General features: G+C 32.3%; 1 protein-coding gene across 10 annotated transcripts in view; it reads left to right on the top strand.

The window, feature by feature from the left end:
* The window catches only part of LOC148626188 (serine/threonine-protein phosphatase 4 regulatory subunit 4-like), a 56,059-nt gene that overhangs the window by 26,560 nt on the left and 10,675 nt on the right, over window positions 1-18,824 (top strand). For 6 of the 10 annotated variants that reach the window (XR_015919997.1, XM_088569956.1, XM_088569958.1 and 3 more), the window contains 16 exons: window positions 976-1,083; window positions 2,121-2,242; window positions 2,713-2,835; window positions 3,721-3,842; window positions 4,656-4,730; window positions 5,569-5,688; window positions 6,048-6,125; window positions 7,449-7,535; window positions 7,936-8,118; window positions 8,676-8,781; window positions 10,487-10,779; window positions 11,957-11,998; window positions 12,565-12,642; window positions 13,640-13,766; window positions 15,178-15,231; window positions 16,152-16,226. Coding sequence is in view for 9 of the 10 variants with exons in the window: in XM_088569956.1 (XP_088426082.1) it covers window positions 976-1,083; window positions 2,121-2,242; window positions 2,713-2,835; window positions 3,721-3,842; window positions 4,656-4,730; window positions 5,569-5,688; window positions 6,048-6,125; window positions 7,449-7,535; window positions 7,936-8,118; window positions 8,676-8,781; window positions 10,487-10,779; window positions 11,957-11,998; window positions 12,565-12,642; window positions 13,640-13,766; window positions 15,178-15,231; window positions 16,152-16,226 (1,793 nt within the window). In the remaining variant the exon portion in view is untranslated. Of the gene's footprint in view, window positions 1-975; window positions 1,084-2,120; window positions 2,243-2,712; window positions 2,836-3,720; window positions 3,843-4,655; window positions 4,731-5,568; window positions 5,689-6,047; window positions 6,126-7,448; window positions 7,536-7,935; window positions 8,119-8,675; window positions 8,782-10,486; window positions 10,780-11,956; window positions 11,999-12,564; window positions 12,643-13,639; window positions 13,767-15,177; window positions 15,232-15,966; window positions 16,018-16,151; window positions 16,227-18,824 lie in introns of all 10 variants that reach the window. The other 4 variants (XM_088569963.1, XM_088569960.1, XM_088569957.1 and 1 more) reach the window with 2 other exon arrangements.

Here is an 18,824-nt window from a genome sequence, read left to right as displayed (position 1 = left end):
AATAAAAAAAAAGTTTTATTAGTTTTTACAAGTTCAGTGATATTATGTTACATTGTCATACCTTTTTTTTTTTGGGGGGGGGGGGGGTATCTTTCAAAATTTGATGAATTGTTTGTAACCTTAAACTTAAAACCATAGATTATGCTTGTCATCATGATGGTATTTTTTGTTGGATTTCCTTCAAACTTGGATGATGTATTATTAACTATAAAAGCTTCACTAGGATTGATTTTCAGAGAAGACTACTTTTGATTAAACGAATGTCTTGAGTATTTGAGTGTGTGTGTGTGCTCTTCTTTCATATTTTAATGATTTGCTCATGGAACAGCCTGATTTTTTATGTACAGTGTATATAAATCTATACCTAAGAAGTACTATCTGTAAAAAAAGATAGCTGACGCGTTAAAATTTTGTTCTTCCTACTTTCTGCATTTCATTCAGGAAATAACACATGGCACGCAATTTCGATAGTTTTTTTTTTATTTGAACGCCACTATGTTATCAGTATCTGGCCAATCAGGAAACAGAATTGTGATCAGGTGACTTCCATTTCCATGGAAGAGCGTCTTTAAGGTCAAAGGATAAAAAGCGAAAATATACTGACTGCGTCGGAAAAAATTGTGAAAGGTATATTATAAGGCTACTATCATTCGGTCATTCCCTAACATCCTTATGAAAACTATATTCTTCAATTGGTAATAATTTATCTCAAAACATTTACATCTAGTTAAAAGAAAAATATGTGATTCTAAAAATTTTCAAGGTCAAAGGTCAAGGTTACAGTGATACCTACATGTACAAGTTCATAGTCAAATATTCACTGGTACCTTACATGAGATCAACAATCCTTATCACAATAATGCTGTCCTTGTTTTATAAGTCTTTATTTGACATAAAACAGACTAGTTCCTTTTTTTTTCATGCTTTTTAAGCAAAAACTAGTGATTGGGGATTTATCATTTTCTTTGATTTCAGAATAAAGAAAGAGATTTTGCCGGTTGTTCAGTCTTTATGTCAAGATGTTGATTATGAAGTGAGAGGGTGTATGTGTAATCAGCTTCATTCTGTGGCTCGAGGACTTGGGTGAGTATGTGTAATCAGCTTCATTCTGTGGCTCGAGGACTTGGGTGAGTATGTGTTATCAGCTTCATTCTGTGGCTCGAGGACTTGGGTGAGTATAAACTAAGTGGGTGTATGTGTAATCAGCTTCACTCTGTGGCTCGAGGACTTGGGTGAGTATAAACTAAGTGGGTGTATGTGTAATCAGCTTCACTCTGTGGCTCGAGGACTTGGGTGAGTATAAACTAAGTGGGTGTATGTGTAATCAGCTTCACTCTGTGGCTCGAGGACTTGGGTGAGTATAAACTAAGTGGGTGTATGTGTAATCAGCTTCACTCTGTGGCTCGAGGACTTGGGTGAGTATAAACTAAGTGGGTGTATGTGTAATCAGCTTCACTCTGTGGCTCGAGGACTTGGGTGAGTATAAACTAAGTGGGTGTATGTGTAATCAGCTTCACTCTGTGGCTCGAGGACTTGGGTGAGTATAAACTAAGTGGGTGTATGTGTAATCAGCCTCACTTTGTGGCAATTGGACATGAGTGAGTAATAAATGAGTGGGTGTTTAACTAGATACTACTTGGTAAGAAGACTTAGGTGAGTATGAACTGAGTGTACGTATGTGTAGTCAGCTTCACTCTGTCAAAGGAGGACTTGGGTTAATATGACCTGAGTTGCTGGGTATATGTGTAACCAGCCACTCTTTAGCAAGAGGACTCGGAAGTGAGTATGAATTGAGTGGGTGTTTATGTAAACAAACTTCGATAAACGGACATTTTTGTTACTTTAATTAGAGGAGATTTATATGGTGTGAAAGGTTTGCAAAGTTATTAGTAAGCATGATAGAATTGATGATTAGTTTATTGGTATAGGTTATCTACTGTTTTTTTTCCTTTTCTTTATTTTGTTTACACGTGTACTTAGCATGATTTAAATTTTCATAATTGATATTATCACAGACATATGAAAGTAGGAAGATGCTTCAGAACTTTTTAGTTTTAGTGTTGACATTTAATCAAACCATTTTTGCAATTCATAACTTTTTTTATTTAATCTGTTTACAGGCTGGAAGCTACAAAAAGTGCAATATTGCCAGAATTGGTTGAACTTACAAAGGATGAAGAAAGTTCAGTCCGAGTTCATGGATTAGAGACTGTTGTTAATGTTCTGTCATTGTTAGATGCAGGTACTTGTATGCTATAAGTTTTTTTAATGATATAAATTCCATGCTTATGTACAGAAAATAAGGTATGCTTAAAAAGAAAATATTTGTTTAACAAACTTTGACAGTGAACCCTAAAGTGAAATGAGCACACAAATATTCTTAATCCTGCAAAAGTGCTACTCTCTGGAGTCTTCACTTTTACGGGATCTACATAGTTTCTACAATTTGAACTGCAAATTACACTACAAAATATGAATCTCTCCATAGTTTTGTTAAAATTACACAAAGGTTAGTATTTTATGAATTATTTTATGAATCATTTATTGAAAATATGGTCAAAAATATGGATTGTCATCAAGTAGCATAAAAAGGTCTGTACACTGTTTTGAAAAGACATTAATCAGTCTTTTCAGTGAAAACATTTTTATTTCCATTGAAATATGTACAACCTTTACAGACCTATAATTTGATTTTTTTAATCCTTTATTCAGATACTTGTACAACAACAATAATTCCTTTGGTGTGTAAGTTTTGTCAGCAGGCAATACAGGCTGAGGACTCTACATTGCCAGAAGTTGCCAGACAAATAGGCAAAGTCTGTCATGGTTTGTTGTGTAAGTAGCCAAAAGTACAAATAGAAATTGTCAAGCTTTAAACAAATTACTCACTTTAGATGATGGTCTCTGTATTGTTAGTATAGATTCTATTTTCCTCAAAGAGGGGTGGTAGACTGGAATCACTTTGTCATTCTGAATTTTGTTGCATTTATTTCGACTGCCAATGGATGGGTTGATTCCAAATTTGATATGTTGCTTTATTTAGATTGGTAAAGGACTATTTTGGTTTCTGTCAAAAATCGAACTTTCTGTACAGGTTTGGATGTACCTAGCACAACAATCTGTGCAAGTCCATGTTTGTAATGTTTTGTTGTCATCGGTTGACTTTGACAGATGTGTGGCATTGCATAATTGTTGAATTTGGAATGATTTTAAAAAAAATTCTGTTAACGTTTTTTAACAGTTTTTTTTTGTGATGTTACCAGTTTACAACTCCTTTATAAAGTGAATTTTGACAGAGAGTGTGATTTACAGTTTGGGGCCGATTACAGTTATCAAATTTCAGAGGAAATGCTTGCTAAATACAAATTGAAATTCAGTTTTGCTAGTAGAAAGTATTTCCACATACTCAGATTTGCTAGTGGAATTCTACATGTCATATAGGTGTAGTCCAGAAGTAACCCAAAAAACTTAAATTTAGCAAGTGTAAATTTTCAGTACTTGCTAAATGTAGCTAGTGGAAAATATTCTGAAATTCATTCCCTGCTGATTTCACACAACAAAAACGTAGTTTTTGAATCTTTAGAGTTTTTGAGCATCCACAACCTTAATCCTACTCTGATCCATTACTTTGATATACTGTAAGATTACTGACATTACAAAAAGGCTTTTGATTAGGTATACATGTACATCATTGATTTCATTATATTTATGTGTTTTCAGCATACCTGACAGATGAACAGAAACAATGGTTTGTGGATTACTTTAAGAAGCTGTGTAGAGTTGGATTAACTTTTGAGAAAATTAAAGGGAACAAAGACACAGATAAAGACATAAGTCCAACAGTGAGTCTTCTACTTCACCTGTCAAGTGTAAAACTAACGTTTTTGTATTGTATTTGCAGGGGTGCATATTTTGGGATGTTTTAGCAGTCTATCTACCAAAAATCACCAAAAATAAATTCTGCAAAACTTTCACTCTAGGCTTTGATACATTTTGTGCACCACTCAGCATCCTCCAAAATAAGAAACAAACATTTTTCATATACCTTTTTGCCTAAAAATAGCAGAATTTTACATCTGCCAAAGTAACCCCCTATATGGTATTTAATAAAGTATAAATGTTTTGTCACTAGTTTATCGTTTTGTTTTTCCTGAGTTTGGCCTTTGACTCTTGTATATAGACATAGACTTGGGGTGTTAGTAAGTTTTTATTAGCAGTTTTATTGTGTTTCCATTGTTCTTGCTGCCTCGATACGTAGAGGTTATTACATGGCATTTTCCATATGGCCTGGTATCAGTCCTTGACTCATATCATCCCTCAACTTAGTCTCTAGTGTCATATGGGAGTAATTGGATGATACAGAGAGTGATATAGAAATTGCAGTATAATAACCTATGATTATTTTTGCAACTAATGAATTTTTGCTAATTTTGCAATTAAAAAAAGGCAAAAATAAATTGCTGCAAATAAGTCTGTACATGAAAGAATACATTTTTGAGAGATTGTAAGACACAGATTTAAATAGCTGCTAAATTACATCCTGTAAACAATTCTTGTTTGATATTGGTTGTGTTACTCTGTTCAATACAAGTCATGTCAGGAAGATATATTTTTGCAGTTATGTTATATATACTTCATTCTTCTTATTTTTGTAGATAACAGAGACTCCAGACATTTTAGATGACGAAAAATTCTTGGAATGTAGGAAGAATTGTGCATATAATTTTCCGGTAGGAATTTTATAGTAATGTGTATATTATTGGTGTATTTAAATGATCGTGATCATTTTGCCTTTTTCAGTTAAAGCCAAAATAAAAAATATTCTCTCCCGACCCAATTTTTTCACCCTCCCAGATAAGTTTTATTTGGATTTTTTGCCCAACTTAAATTGAAAGCACTAAAATTAATTAAAAAAAGTTTGAAAAATTTACCGACTGCCCATTAGTTTGAAAAATATTGGATGATAATCTATGATATTTTATTTTATGGCCTACAAGAATGAAATTATTTATATACATGAATTTTCCTTAAATGATTGAAAAAAAAAATGTCATTGCTGTCAAGGAAGAGATTGATGAATTTGTATTTTAATAGTTCATTATTCACATTTAGAAGAGTTGTATTTAATTAAGAAAAGTGTATTGCTTTAAACATATTTCTTTTATTACCTATAAAAAATGATTCTCATATTAATAGGCCATGATAAAGTTATTTTTGTATGTGGGAAACAGATCACTACAGTTTTGTTTGTTTACTTTAAAACATGTTAACTATCATCTTTATGCTTGTACTAAGTAGAGCGGAGCATAAATTTCATGTTAGGGCTGGCATAAATATAATTAAAGGTGAAACAAAGTTAAGAAAGAAAGGGTAGAATTTGTAAAAATCTAGATATAATGCAAAAAAGTAAAGCACACCTTTCCTTGGATCTGCACCTGACAAAAATTGGTTTTTTTTTTTATAATTAGTGGTGCTAATGTTTACCTATAGATGTAAAAACAAAATCTGTTTTCATCTAGATAAGTTGTAACAAATTGATTTGATAAAACTTGATATTTTATATTCTAGGCTATGGTGTTGTTTATTGGTGCAAAGCATTTCAAAAATGAGTTGAACACCTGTTTTTCTAGTCTCTGTAAAGATCCTAACGTTCAAGTTAGGAAAACTGTGTCTGGTGGTTTTCATGAGGTATGTTACTTTAATAAAGCTATAGAAAATTATTGTTCTTTATCTTATGTATTTATCCCCCAAAGTGGGGATATTTACTGATGAGGATGTCCTATTCTGTCTGTACTTCATTATGCAGAGGAGAACTCTTCTCTTATGAATTGCTACTACTCCACTGACTGTATGGAATTTCATTAACCCTTTCACACTTAATATCCCCAATGTACACTTATTTTATCCCAGCAGTTTTTTTTCACCTTTCATTTCCCTGGAGAAGTACATTGTACTTGCTTCAACTGTGTTTGATTTAAAAAAAAATGCAAAAATGAACAGGTCATCATATAGATTTAATAAGTTCTAAAAATGTATTTAATTAACAGGTTTGTAAAGTGCTCGGACAACATGTAGCTGTGATACAACCAGATCTCATACTTCTCCTGAAAGATGAATCAGTTGATGTAAGTATTAATAAGTAGAAACAATGAGGTATTGTACATATTATCCAGACATGATTTTTTTCTGCTTTTTAATGGAATTCCAATATTTCAAATCTGGCTTTTACCTTTGCAATTCTTTTTTTTTTTTTAGTGTTTTTTTTTTCCTTCTGATTTTGCCATTTCCGCTTTGTTTGTTGACCTCATAAAATCATCCCTGATTATATAATAGGAGTGGATCGAGAGGAATCCACGAGTTTGATCTGTCTTTTGGTGGAACATTTTGTTCATTTTGATAGCCTGAACCCTCTGCAGTCCTCTTTTTAAATTTAAGATCAGAAGCCCTCTTTTTATAAATCATCTGGTTCTGCTTTCCAGTTAGAGATTGTGAATTAAGATCCATCTTAGATTGCATAATTTTAAGACAGATAGTGACCTATGCTAAAAAGATTTGGCTGATGTTCTTAGCGTCTTTTGTAAAGCCCGAGGAAGCAGAAGTTATTTTGATGTCAAATTCTTAATTCTATAATGCACTATACACATAAACATTTTTTAATAAACAATTCAAAATTCATGGTGTAATAACAAAATCATTTGTCTCATTTGCCTGATATTTGATTCTCACAGTAACATTCATTATAATCATGCCGTTTAGCAGTTACAGTGGAACAAGTTGAAACCATCCCTGAAAAATCGTGAGAAAAACCTGTCTAAACACTTTTTCTTAATTTTCTCAAAAATTTTTCAAAATTTCTTATATCAGTTCAAATGTACTTTGAACCTCGGTAAAACAAAAACCCGTCATAACTTAACAAAAGAAGTTTGGTTTAGACAGATTTTACTGTATTTGTTTGACTTAGGCCAAACAAAAAAATGCCTAGATTCTCAGGCCACTTTCTAAAAAAAAATTGATTCAAGAGGGAGGCTTATTTTTTAAAATTTTTTATCAGAAGCAAGTCTTTTTTTTTTTTTGAGAAATTTTATCAAATTGAACAATTCTGTAACTGTACAGATCTTGAGAAGTTATATTAAATACTCCATGGCATTAAAACTTTACTGGAATATGAGATGTGGCAAGAAATAAGCGCCATCTCTACGCCAGGAGACATATTTTCGTTTTTAATGATAAATGTTAAATAACAGTCTCATTCGCATGGTATTTTTTACCTTTCTGTCAAGCGTTCAGACGAATCTGTTAACTAGTTAAACTGGGTTAGAAATTTTCCAGAATGGATATGAAAATCGCAGATGCGAGAGGGATTTTAGGTATGCAGTGGTGCCTGAGAACCTATTATATTTTATTTTTAGCCTGAGAAATATAGGTTAATTTTAACTTGAACTTTACAGGTCCTGAAAGGTGTGATAGCTAATATTCCCTGTATACTAGATTGTATAGCAGGAACTGGTAGTAACCATTCTTTATCAGAATCAAAGGTAAGATAATACACAAGTATTAGTATTCTGAAATATTTTTTTCTTTGAGGTCAGTGATGCATTTTATCTTCAGAAAATGAAAATTAAAAATAATACAATCTATAGTAGCCTTAAGTCTTTTAATCACTTTCTGTTATTTCTATACCCCCACTTAATGTGGATGGTATAGGTCCGTCCATCCATACGTCCGTCTATCCAAATTTTCTTGACCCCTATTGGATGAATTGATTTCAAATTTGGAGCATGGGTTTATATAGATTGGACATACATTATAAGCTATTTTGGTTGCTAACTGATATCAACTATCTGTATTGTGACACATGTATTAGCCTTTGTGTTACCTTTGGGTATACCTAGCATTTTAAAGTTTGCTACTTCATGTTCTACTTGTCTTTTTCAGCTTCATGTGTTAAATGATGTGATAACTGCTGTCATAAATTCTGAAACTGTGATATTTACTTCTAATAACTGGAGACTACAGGAATATTTAATGGAGAATCTTTCCTGTTTAATTAAGTGCTGTTCTAGTGATGTTCTATATCAAAAAGTCATTCCAGTGGTGTATTCTAGAATTAAATCTGCTGTAAGTATCCAGCTTTTCACATGTCTGATTCATAAATTGATTGATATATGTTTTTTACAGCTTTTATTCTCTTCTGCTATAGGGATTAAAAGTTTTGTGTATAATGTAAAATCTATTGAAATCCAAGGATCAGTCTGCATTTTATTGTTTACTTCCGGGTACTCGAAAGGCTGCATTACAACGCAAAATCTTCTATTTTATGCTTTTCTTAACATTTTTATTATGTAGAACTGGATATTTGTCATTTTTATGGTTATTTTTATACAAAAGATGTTTTGCTTTTAATATTGATCTCAACACCATTTTAATGATGAATTTCCATGCATTTGAATGGTAGATGAGGACCCATTCTCGTGAAACCACAGTCCTGTGACAAACCCTATGCCAGTGTGGGACTTCATAGTGTTCTGAGTCTATCATGGGTACATAGCAGATGCAACATTCTTTTATGACCTTCTGGAATTTATCCTTAAACCAAATGACATGAATTCAATTTCAGTTTGAAAGTTTTATGCTGCTGAAGCATCTCATTAACTAAATGATTTGTTTCGTTTCAGAGGGCCTTGCCGGTTAAACATGCAGCTTGCAAGTCTGCATTGAAAATCATTAGGAAAATAAAAAAATTAACCCAGAGAGAAGAATTAATACATGGTTTTGTAGAAGGTAAGATAATGTAGAAATTCAACAGATATTGAAATAAAAGATTATTGCAAGTATTGAAGTTTATGATTATATACTGTATATTCATTTTCATATATATCATGTACTAGCATTGGTGATCTCAGGGTAGCATGCTCGTCTTGAGTGTGGGACATCAGGGGTTTTATCCCCCACCGAGTCACATCAAGGACTTTAAAATGGGGAGTGACTGCTTCTTCACCTAGCATGCAGTAGTGAAGGGGATAGATTGATAACTGGTTCGCTCAGAGTCAGAATAGTGTGTCCAAGTAGGATGGTGTGCCTACCTGCTGGATGTTGCTTCTGTGAGCTAACATAATAAATATCTAGCTCATTGTGTCAGACAAGTACAAAGCAGGGTCTGTTTGATTGATAATAGTTCTCATCCTGAAATTCATGAAATATCTACCATAAGACAATAAACCATAGTCAATCAATCATATACTAGCAAACCTGTAAAAATGATTTGGAATACCACTACATAGGAAATAAAAAAAATCAAACATCACAATGATTTTATAATGCTGTTCCCCTTTTAATCAGACATGAAAAAGTAACATTGTTTTCTGATTTCCTTGAAATAAACTGTAAAGTCTCATTTCAGTAAAAAAAAAAATTTAATTGTACGATGAAATCTGTATGTCATAATAATGAAATAGTGGGTTTTTCTAATGTTTAATTTATACACTGAAACCTATCCTAAACAAACCCTTTTTGACTTCACAATTGGTTCAGTTTTGACACATATTTGATTAACAAATGTTCAAAAATCTCAGTTTCCACTATATAGATGACATATTATCTTTAAACAATCCTAATTTCGAAGATTTGATACATCGCATCTACCCCTAAGAACTTGAGATAAAGATTACTACAGATGCTGTGAAGTCAGCCTCATATCTTGACCTACACTTAGAAATCAATGGTGAAGAAAAACTATTGACCAAACTTCACAACAAACATGATGATTTTTCATTCAAAATTGTCAACTTTCGTTTCATCTGTGGCAACATCCCTTCAGCACCTGCGTATGGAGTGTTCACATCACAACTCGCACATTATGCCAGAGCTTGCCGAGACTACACGGACTTTTTGTATTGCACTAGAATTCTAACAAATAGGCTTCTGGAGCTGGGTTATGTTGCTACAAGATTGAAGTCATCACTACAAATGTGGTATGGTCGTCATCATGAACTAATGGATCGTTACAGTTTATCCATCTGTGCCATGAAAACTGATTTGTGCAATGTGTCATAGTTTTCCTTTCCTCTTTCGTCTACCCCGGACTTGACTTTTTATGAGCAACTCCGCAAGTGTTTTTCTAGAAAAGCAGAGGACGCTTACGTACTGATGCACCTGGTCCATGCTCCCAGTTTTTTGTGGAGTCTGAGTTGCTCATTTGCTTTTGTTACTGTGTATGTATGATTTTAGTCACTCTATGTTCTTTGTTGTGTATGTCTGTTTTCCATGTGTGGTCTTTGTCCCTGGATTACATTCTTTTGATTACCTCTATAACCTTGGTTCCCTTGATTACTCTTTCAATTGGTATTTTTGACAGATTTTTGGATTTTTCAGGGTTCGGTTAAGAAAGGTTTTACTGTATCTTAGTAAGACTTAAGTGTAAATTTACCATCTTTCATTAAAAATTCAATGAAAGGCTCATTCTATAACAAGTCTATTTATTTTACAGATTTTTGTCATGGAAGGAGTTGTCACAATAGGAGTTTATTTATAGACATTTGTAAATATGTGATAGAACTTTATTCTAAAAACTTCTTTAAGGAATATTTTTATGAATATGTGTTAGAACTTGTATCAGACAGTGTGCCAAATGTTAGATTACGGTTGTGTTCAATACTTCCTCAATTAAAACGGATTATCAAACTCCCTACAGACAGAAACTTACTACAGCAGTTAGAATCTTGTGTTAGGAAATTATTATTAGGAGAAAGAGACCGAGATGTATTAGCAGCTATTAAAGTGGTATGTATGTAGATTGACAAGTCAGACTACCGGTACATAATTACAGTGAATAAAATAGTTAACTTCATAGAATAGAGTTGGTCCTCCCTTGATAGAATTACTATCACCTGGTCAAATGCCTTAGTTAGTTAACTGGACGATAATCAAGGAGATTTAAACTTTCTGTCAATAGATTATTTAAGAAAGTTTAAATCTCATTGCCAAAGTTAATTCATCAGGTCATTTAATTATTTAATCAAATGAAGACCAAATTTAATCTCTGAAGTTAACCATATCACACTCTCTGTAACCTATGAGGCAATTGGAACATTTCCTTACAATAAAAAAAGAAAAATAAACTGATCAAAGAATGTCTTGACTTGGCAAATTGTTGCTCTGACAGCATTCTTTACTATTTCAAAATATTGAAAAAACTTCTCAGAATTTTTTTCAAATACAAATCACATGACTACTTTAACATAAATCTTGGCTGCTGGCTTGAGCAGTAACAATGTGCAATGTATTTTAGTATGTTCTTTGATGCTGATATAATTCAGGAATGTAATGAATTAAAAAAGTAGCGGAAGGAAAAAAGGTGTGAAACGTTACTGAATCGGTTCCCAAGTTGCATGTACATTGAAAATACAATAAACACTCTAAATTGTCCTACTGTGGAGTTACAACCCAATGTATTTTATGACCTCTAGATATTTCGGTTTTAGTCAAACCTGTTCAAAATTACCTTTCCAACGGAGAGCAAAATCATGTTCACATTAGACAGGTGGTCTTTATATATAGTTTAATAATATATAGTATGAACTACATTGGGATATTTTAATCATACAGGTATGGGCCAAGACAGGTTTGACTATATTTCTTGCAGTATCCAGCCTTCATATAAATCATAGTAAATTCAATATTTATTCCTGTTTTGAGTTGTTTAAGGAGGTAGACCTAGGGTAAGGGACACAACCCTTACAAATCATCGGAATGTTTGTATTCAGCATTTTTACATCAATGTCATGTAAGCATCAAAGTAACTTAGATTAATTTCATTCTGTGTCAAATGAAAGCTTGATAGCCTGTGGTAAAATTGAATATGATACAAACATATCACTGACTTCATGAGTTGTGTCTCATACCCTTTGTCTACCTCCTTAATATCTAAAGTATATCTGATATTTTTTTGGATTCTCAGGCAGTGGATGAGCTGGATAAAATACATGTACAAATGGAACCAGTAAGTATAAATATCTTTGATAACACATAGATATACATGTATATGTCAAATGTAGATATATGCAAAATATTTCCTTATTTTGGTATTTGTTCATAAGTTATTTGGTCATCGAGAGATGGCAATAATACAGCATGTTAAACTATATTGACATTAAAAGAAGAAGTACAGAGGGAAATCAAGGGAACCAGGATTCAAGCAATTAAAAAAATGCATAATCTAGGGTTAACCACTGAACAGTGAAAATAGAAACACACAACAAAGAATATGAAATAACCAAAGTAACAAACCCATAGAAAAAGAAGAAAATGAGCAACTTGGACTTCACTAATAACTGGGAGCATGGACCAGATGCACTGGTAGAGTAAGTATACTCTGCTTTTATAGAAACATCTGTTGAGTTGTGTCACACCCTGGGTAGACAAAAGACAAAATCTATGACCCTGTGAACAAATTGTCTTTTTCTATAGAAAATTTTTTTGTGGGAAGAAAAATGTATTTGTTCTACTTGAAATGTCAATTACATTTGTAGACAGATCTTTTGTGATATATTTTTTTTTTAAATCCAGTTAACAAAAAGATCATTTTTTGAACATGATCTTGTTGACCAAGCCAAGGAAGACGAAGAAAAGCTGTTAATTACAAATGTAGGTATATTTAACAAGACTTTAACATTCAGGAAAATGGCAGTTTTGAAGTCAAGAGGTTTAAAAAAGGATATTATTCTGTTTATCGGTGACATCACTGTGGGTGTAACAGAATGTTATCAATGGAAATTACTGATATTTTTTATTAGTGTTATGGCAAGTAGGAACAATGGAAAATTGATAAAGTTGCTGATAAATTATAATTGAAATTTATACCCCCACTCAAGGAGTGGGTCTTATAACTGGATTCACCTTGTCCATCTGAATTTGGTTATCTCAAGTTCCTATGGATTTATTTCAAATTTTGTATATGGTTTTCTATTTATGTAGATTAGAATATGTTGTAAGCATTCTTTTTTTTTTTTGCTGCTAAATGTTGACTTCCTGTTTTGTTGGACTTGTACAAGTGGGGGTATACCAAGTTGGACTTAAAGAAGTGGGGGTTACCAAGTTGGACTTGTACAAGTGGGGGTTACCAAGTTAGATTTGTACAAGTGGGGGTATACCAAGCATGACAATCCATGGAAGTTCATGTTTATCATTGTTACTGTTCATAACTTAAAACAACCTTAGTATGTAGTGATTTTGATATGATTTTTTTAGTTTAATTTAAGGAGGTAGACCTAGGGTAGGGGAAACAACTCTTGAAATCAGGGATATGTTTGTATCATATTCAATTTCACCAAAGTCTATCAAGCTTTCATTTGAAACAGACTGAAAACAAGCCAAGTTACTTTGATGCTTATATGAGATAGATGTAATATGTTGAATACAAACTTTCTAATGATTTTGAAGAGTTGTGTCCCTTAGCCTAGGTCTACCTCCTTAATATATTTATACTTTTTTAATGCTTTCTTTAACAGCCAATGTACAGTGTTATCAGCATCATAGGTTTTTTACTTCTGTCTGATTCTGTCTGACGTCTCTTTATACTTCCCATGTTAAACCAAATACCTCTGATATTAAATGACTCTCGCTTCCTTTTTTTCAATTTCAGGAGGAGAAAGAATTAAAGAAGGAAGAAGAGGCAGCTGAAAAACAGAAATCAAAGGGAGATAAAAAGGGTAATCAATCTTCAAAGAAATCTGAAAATGGTGGCAGTAAAATTCCTGCTCCTAAGAAAGGTAAATTTTAAAACTTAAACTTTAAAGTGGCTGCTTATGGGTGTGAACGCTAATAATAGGATCCTGCCTTCCATCTTTAATATGGTGTTTTAGAAGCTTTTTGATTGTGTATTACAATTTCTGAGGAATTTTGATAATAGTAATCATCTGTTTGTAGTTAAGTAAGAATGTGGTTTTAATGCAATTTATGTACATTAAAAACAATACCTTTTTAAATCTAAGAGGTAAATGTGTATCAGGTTTAATTCTACATAGTCAGGTAGTCATGTGATTCGAGCTTCACATGAATTTGACATGATTTTCACGAGAAATTCACTTAACATGAGCTTCATATGAAAAGTTCAAATGAAATTCTTGTGAAGGATCAATTCACATGAATTTCACATGAAGTTTTTGCATAATTCATGTGAAATTCATTCTAAAAATATATGAAATAATTTTCCCTGTGTATAGCTTCTCCTGAATTCTCAATTTCTTCACCTGAAAACTGTCATATATGATATAAGCTAACATGATTTTCATGGAAATTCACTAAACATGAACTTCATACGTAAAGTTTTAATGAATTACATGTGAAGCCTTGATGCACATTAATATCACATGAAATTTGTCACATTTTAAGCTCACCTGGCCAAAGGCCATATGAGCTATTGCCATCACTTGGCGTCCGTTGTCATCTGTCGTCGTTAACAATTATACAAAACTCTTCTCCTCTGAAACTACTTGACTAATTAGAACCAAAATTGGTATGAATGTTCCTTGGGGTATCCTGCATAGAACGGATATGGGGATTTTTGATTCGTCAATAAACATGGCTGCCGTTACTAAAAATAGAACATAGGGGTCAGACAGTAGTTTTTTCGCATATATCTCCTAAACTGTTCAGCATGATGAGATCTGTCTCTGGTCAAATTTTGGTTTTAATCCATTAAGCCATGTTGGAGTTATTGCCCTTTTTCAACGATTTTTGCCATTTTTAGTGTTATTTCTTTCCAAAATCTTCTGCTCTGACACTACTTGACCATTTGAAACCAAACTTGATATGAATGTTCCTTGGAGTATTTTGCATAGAACTGATATGGGAATTTTTGATTTGTCAAAAAACATGGCCACCATTACTAAAAATAGAACATAAGGGTCAGACGGTAGACTTCTTTAGTCAAAATTGTTGGACAACTTTTTGTTTACTTTATTGCCTTTGAAAGGCAAAATTCATGAAGGTAAGCGATTCAGGCTTCCGGGAGCCTCTTGTTTTTTGCTCAATTCAGGTGGAAATCATGTGAAATAATTTTGCCTGAATTCTCATTTTCTCCACCTGAAAACTGTCATAGTCTGTCATATAAAAACCAAATTATTTGAAGTAACAATTGATGTCATAACCATTGAATATTATTTTTAAACCACATTGCAGGAACCAAAGCAACCAGTACTTCAAGCCCAAGTAGCTCATCAACTCAATTAAAAGGTTAGGTTATACACAATTCTAAGTGTTGGAAGTTAGAGGAATTCAGATTTTTTTCCCATATTGTTCCCAACTATTTCATTATTTGCACCTGTGCTTTGTAGTAGTTTATAATTATATTTCACATTTCTGGTTCAATATTATTTCACTAACTTTCCACTATAACTAGCACAGTATTATATATTGCAGAATTATAATAGGTTTCATAATGAGTGAAAGTTCAATATTGCAAAATGTCACCTTAAGTTGTTTAATTTCATTTTCATGAAAAATGAGTCTTGGCGAGTTTGTTATGATATTGAAATTAATCATAGTGAGTTAATATTTTACAATATTCAAATTTCTCAAGTTATAAAACCTTTTCTCTATGATTCCATAAGAATTTATTTGGCCACATGACATTTGGCTACTGTCAAAGCGGAAATCCTAGCGATCATCCCTCCAACACATCTCCAGTTGTTACTGGAGAACATTATTAATATAAGGAACATCACTATGTTGCCTTTGACCAATCTGATATTATAGACAATGGCAAGGGCAGATTTATTTTTTTTCACTTGTTAATATCACATTGCCTTTGATGTCAAAAAAATATTTAACCATCCAAGAAGTGGATAAAAATGATCAAATCATAGAGATTGACAAATCATACATAGCACTGCATTCTAAACCATAGCTAAACATTCTTTTTATAAAGCAGTGTTTATCCAATTATTCAATTGTTTTTCTTTTGAACAGATCATGCATGTGCGACATCTAAGTTTTTGTACCCAAACTATTTACAAGAAGGTAACCCTTCTATAATAATACAATGCAATTAAAACATAAGCTTGTATAGTGGAGTTAGTTAACCATCAAATATTGTAGTGTGTAATCTCATATTAATTTAAGTTACTAATTTTAGAGGACATATTTTTATTTAGATACCACAAAACATTCTGGGACTCAAATATCAAAATCCAAGTCAAGTAATTCATTGTCACAAATTCCACGTCTAGGTAAGGTTTCCGATGTGCCCATGTGTTTCGTTGCATGATCTGTAGACCTTTGTGTTGTTGCATCAGATATTGTATATGTAAAGACATTAGGTTCAGGTAATTTTAGCTATAGTGAGTTAAGTTAACTGCAGGGAATTTGGATGGTTTTCCTTTCACCTGATCCTCATAGTAAATTTTATTGCAAATTATTCTTATTACTTTTTCTATTACTTTTGAAATTAAACCCTTATTAATATAAGATTTTTTACTATAATATACATGTAGTTTATTACTACACAGGCAAATGTGCCACACATGAGAATCATATGGTTTGCATCATTTGATTATCATATAAATTGAGCACCATATGATAATTGTGTGTTTTTCACATACATAATTGTCAAATGTTTTCAAGCCAAAATTAAGATATGGTAATCATATGGCTATCATAAGTTAAATATCATATGATTGTTATATGATTACCATATGATTATCATATGTGGCACATTTGCCTGTGTAGTAGTTAATACATGATTCTTTCTAAATCTACATGTATAATATCAGTGATTGTTGGTAAATTATTTTTGGAGGTACTTGGATCATGTTTATAACACATGCATTTTCCCCCTTACTATTAAGACTTCATTGAAATTAAGTGATCTCATTAGCATTAATTAGTGGCTGGTTGTTTCCATGTCATATGTTGGAGCATTGTTCTTGTTTCAAGGGAAAGTGTTTTATTGGAGATTAGTACAAATTTTTGCAGTTTTCAAGATGGGTAAATCCACAAATTTAGTTTCTTTGACATGTGAAAATTTCCATGTAAAATAAAGCAATTATACTCCAATCCACAAATTCCAAACTCTAGGAATAGAGAAAAAATGATACCCATAATAATAAGCACCATGAGAGTACCGTTGTTGTCCTTTTTATCTTGGTTTATATTCTTAATTTTGTTTCTTTTTAGTTTGAAGATGTTGTTTTTAATTGTATCTGCATGCACACAATGTCTCAGGGGTTCAAAATAGTGGGTAGTCTGAGGTCCAGTGGGTCCTTAGTTTCTTTTTCTAGGACCTTTGAAATTTCATTTAATCAAGTATTAGACCTTCACCTTGAGGATTTTTGTCCCCCCCCCATTTTTACCAATACTTTGATACCTGAAAAAGTCCAATAGTTTTCACTCTTGAAAGTAAATTTGGACCCCTGTGTGTATGATTAATGTTTGTTGTGTGAAAGTTTTTTAATTTTTATCTTATGAGGAAAATCCATTTGGCCAGACTAGTATTAGGCTAAAATATTATTATTGATTTAAAATTTAGTTTTTATCTACTCAAAATCTGTTTTATTCTTTGGTGCAACCATATTAGGCTAATATATTATTTTTCATATCAGTCAACACAGTGTTAAGCAAAACAAATGATAATGCAATTCTTTGTCAACTTTTTTGTTTTGATGTACATGTAATTATTAGCCAAATAATTCTACATTTACAACTTTTGAATATAGGGAAATATTTCTTGGTTACAGAGATGATTCATTTGTCCAACATATACAAAACAAAGTTTAAATTTGTAAAGATAGATTCACATTCTATAGAAATTTAGCTGAAATTAGGGACGTGTATTTTGCTTCTGTACAAATGTTTATCAGATTAGAATAGACCCTTTTGTGTTAAATATGGGATAGGTGACAAGCGTGCGTAATATACACTTCCTTGAGGAAAATTCTTTTGTTCTACCGCAAACCCTACCTTGAGAAAGTATTTGTCACACATGCACATGGCCTATCTTATGGTTAACACAAAAGGGTCTATTCGACATTGTAGTCTTATTCCATCAAATGATTTACTTCTGTGTAATTATTTTCTACTTTTTGTAGCAACTTGCATGTATATTTTCTTCGTGTTTGTATTTCTCTAGATGTTTTATAGAGGTGGTTTACTCTGTACATTAATGTTGATTCTGTGATTGAAAACAGTAATAATATTTATGTTTTGCCTTCAAATACCTGATTTAAACTGACTACTTATGTTTATGGTAGAATGATTTAAAAGCAATTTCTTCTATATTTGTTTAATTGAAAATATGCCTTATCCCATGCTCATATGTTTGATATAAATGAATATATGTACTTGTTGTAAATCTCTCTTTCAGTTCCTGCTGTTTTTAAAACCTTTTTATAATGAAACTCTATTATACCAATCTGTCTTTCATTCTAGTCTCTTTACTTATTTCTTTCTTTAACAGTATAGTGAAGTCTGTCCAAACCAAACCCTGAATAAAGTGATGACCTGTTCAAACCAAACCCTAAATGAACTGATGACCTGTCAAAACCAGATTTGTTCTAAAATTCCATCTTTTCAATTTCAAAACATTTTGAACCTGTATGAACTGAACACCTTTACCTGAACAATTTCTTAAGTTCTAAAGAGGTTTGGCACCTCTGGTCTCTAGTTTCAGGATATGGATCCTGAATCATTGAACATTTTCATTATGACATACCAGTGATACTATGACAACAATTGTATTCTTTATGATTATACCACAGCAAACAAAATATGGATTACTGTGGCCATTATTTATCAGAGCCTTACAAAGATATCACTGTTTATGTTAGCAT

This window comes from Perna viridis, chromosome 2 (assembly GCF_037379345.1).
Source record: "Perna viridis isolate PV_CMFRI_1.1 ecotype Kerala chromosome 2, ASM3737934v1, whole genome shotgun sequence".
NCBI classification, from domain to species: domain Eukaryota; kingdom Metazoa; phylum Mollusca; class Bivalvia; order Mytilida; family Mytilidae; genus Perna; species Perna viridis.
The sequence above is the reverse complement of the archived record's forward strand: the minus strand, read 5'-3'. Positions and strand labels throughout refer to the sequence as shown.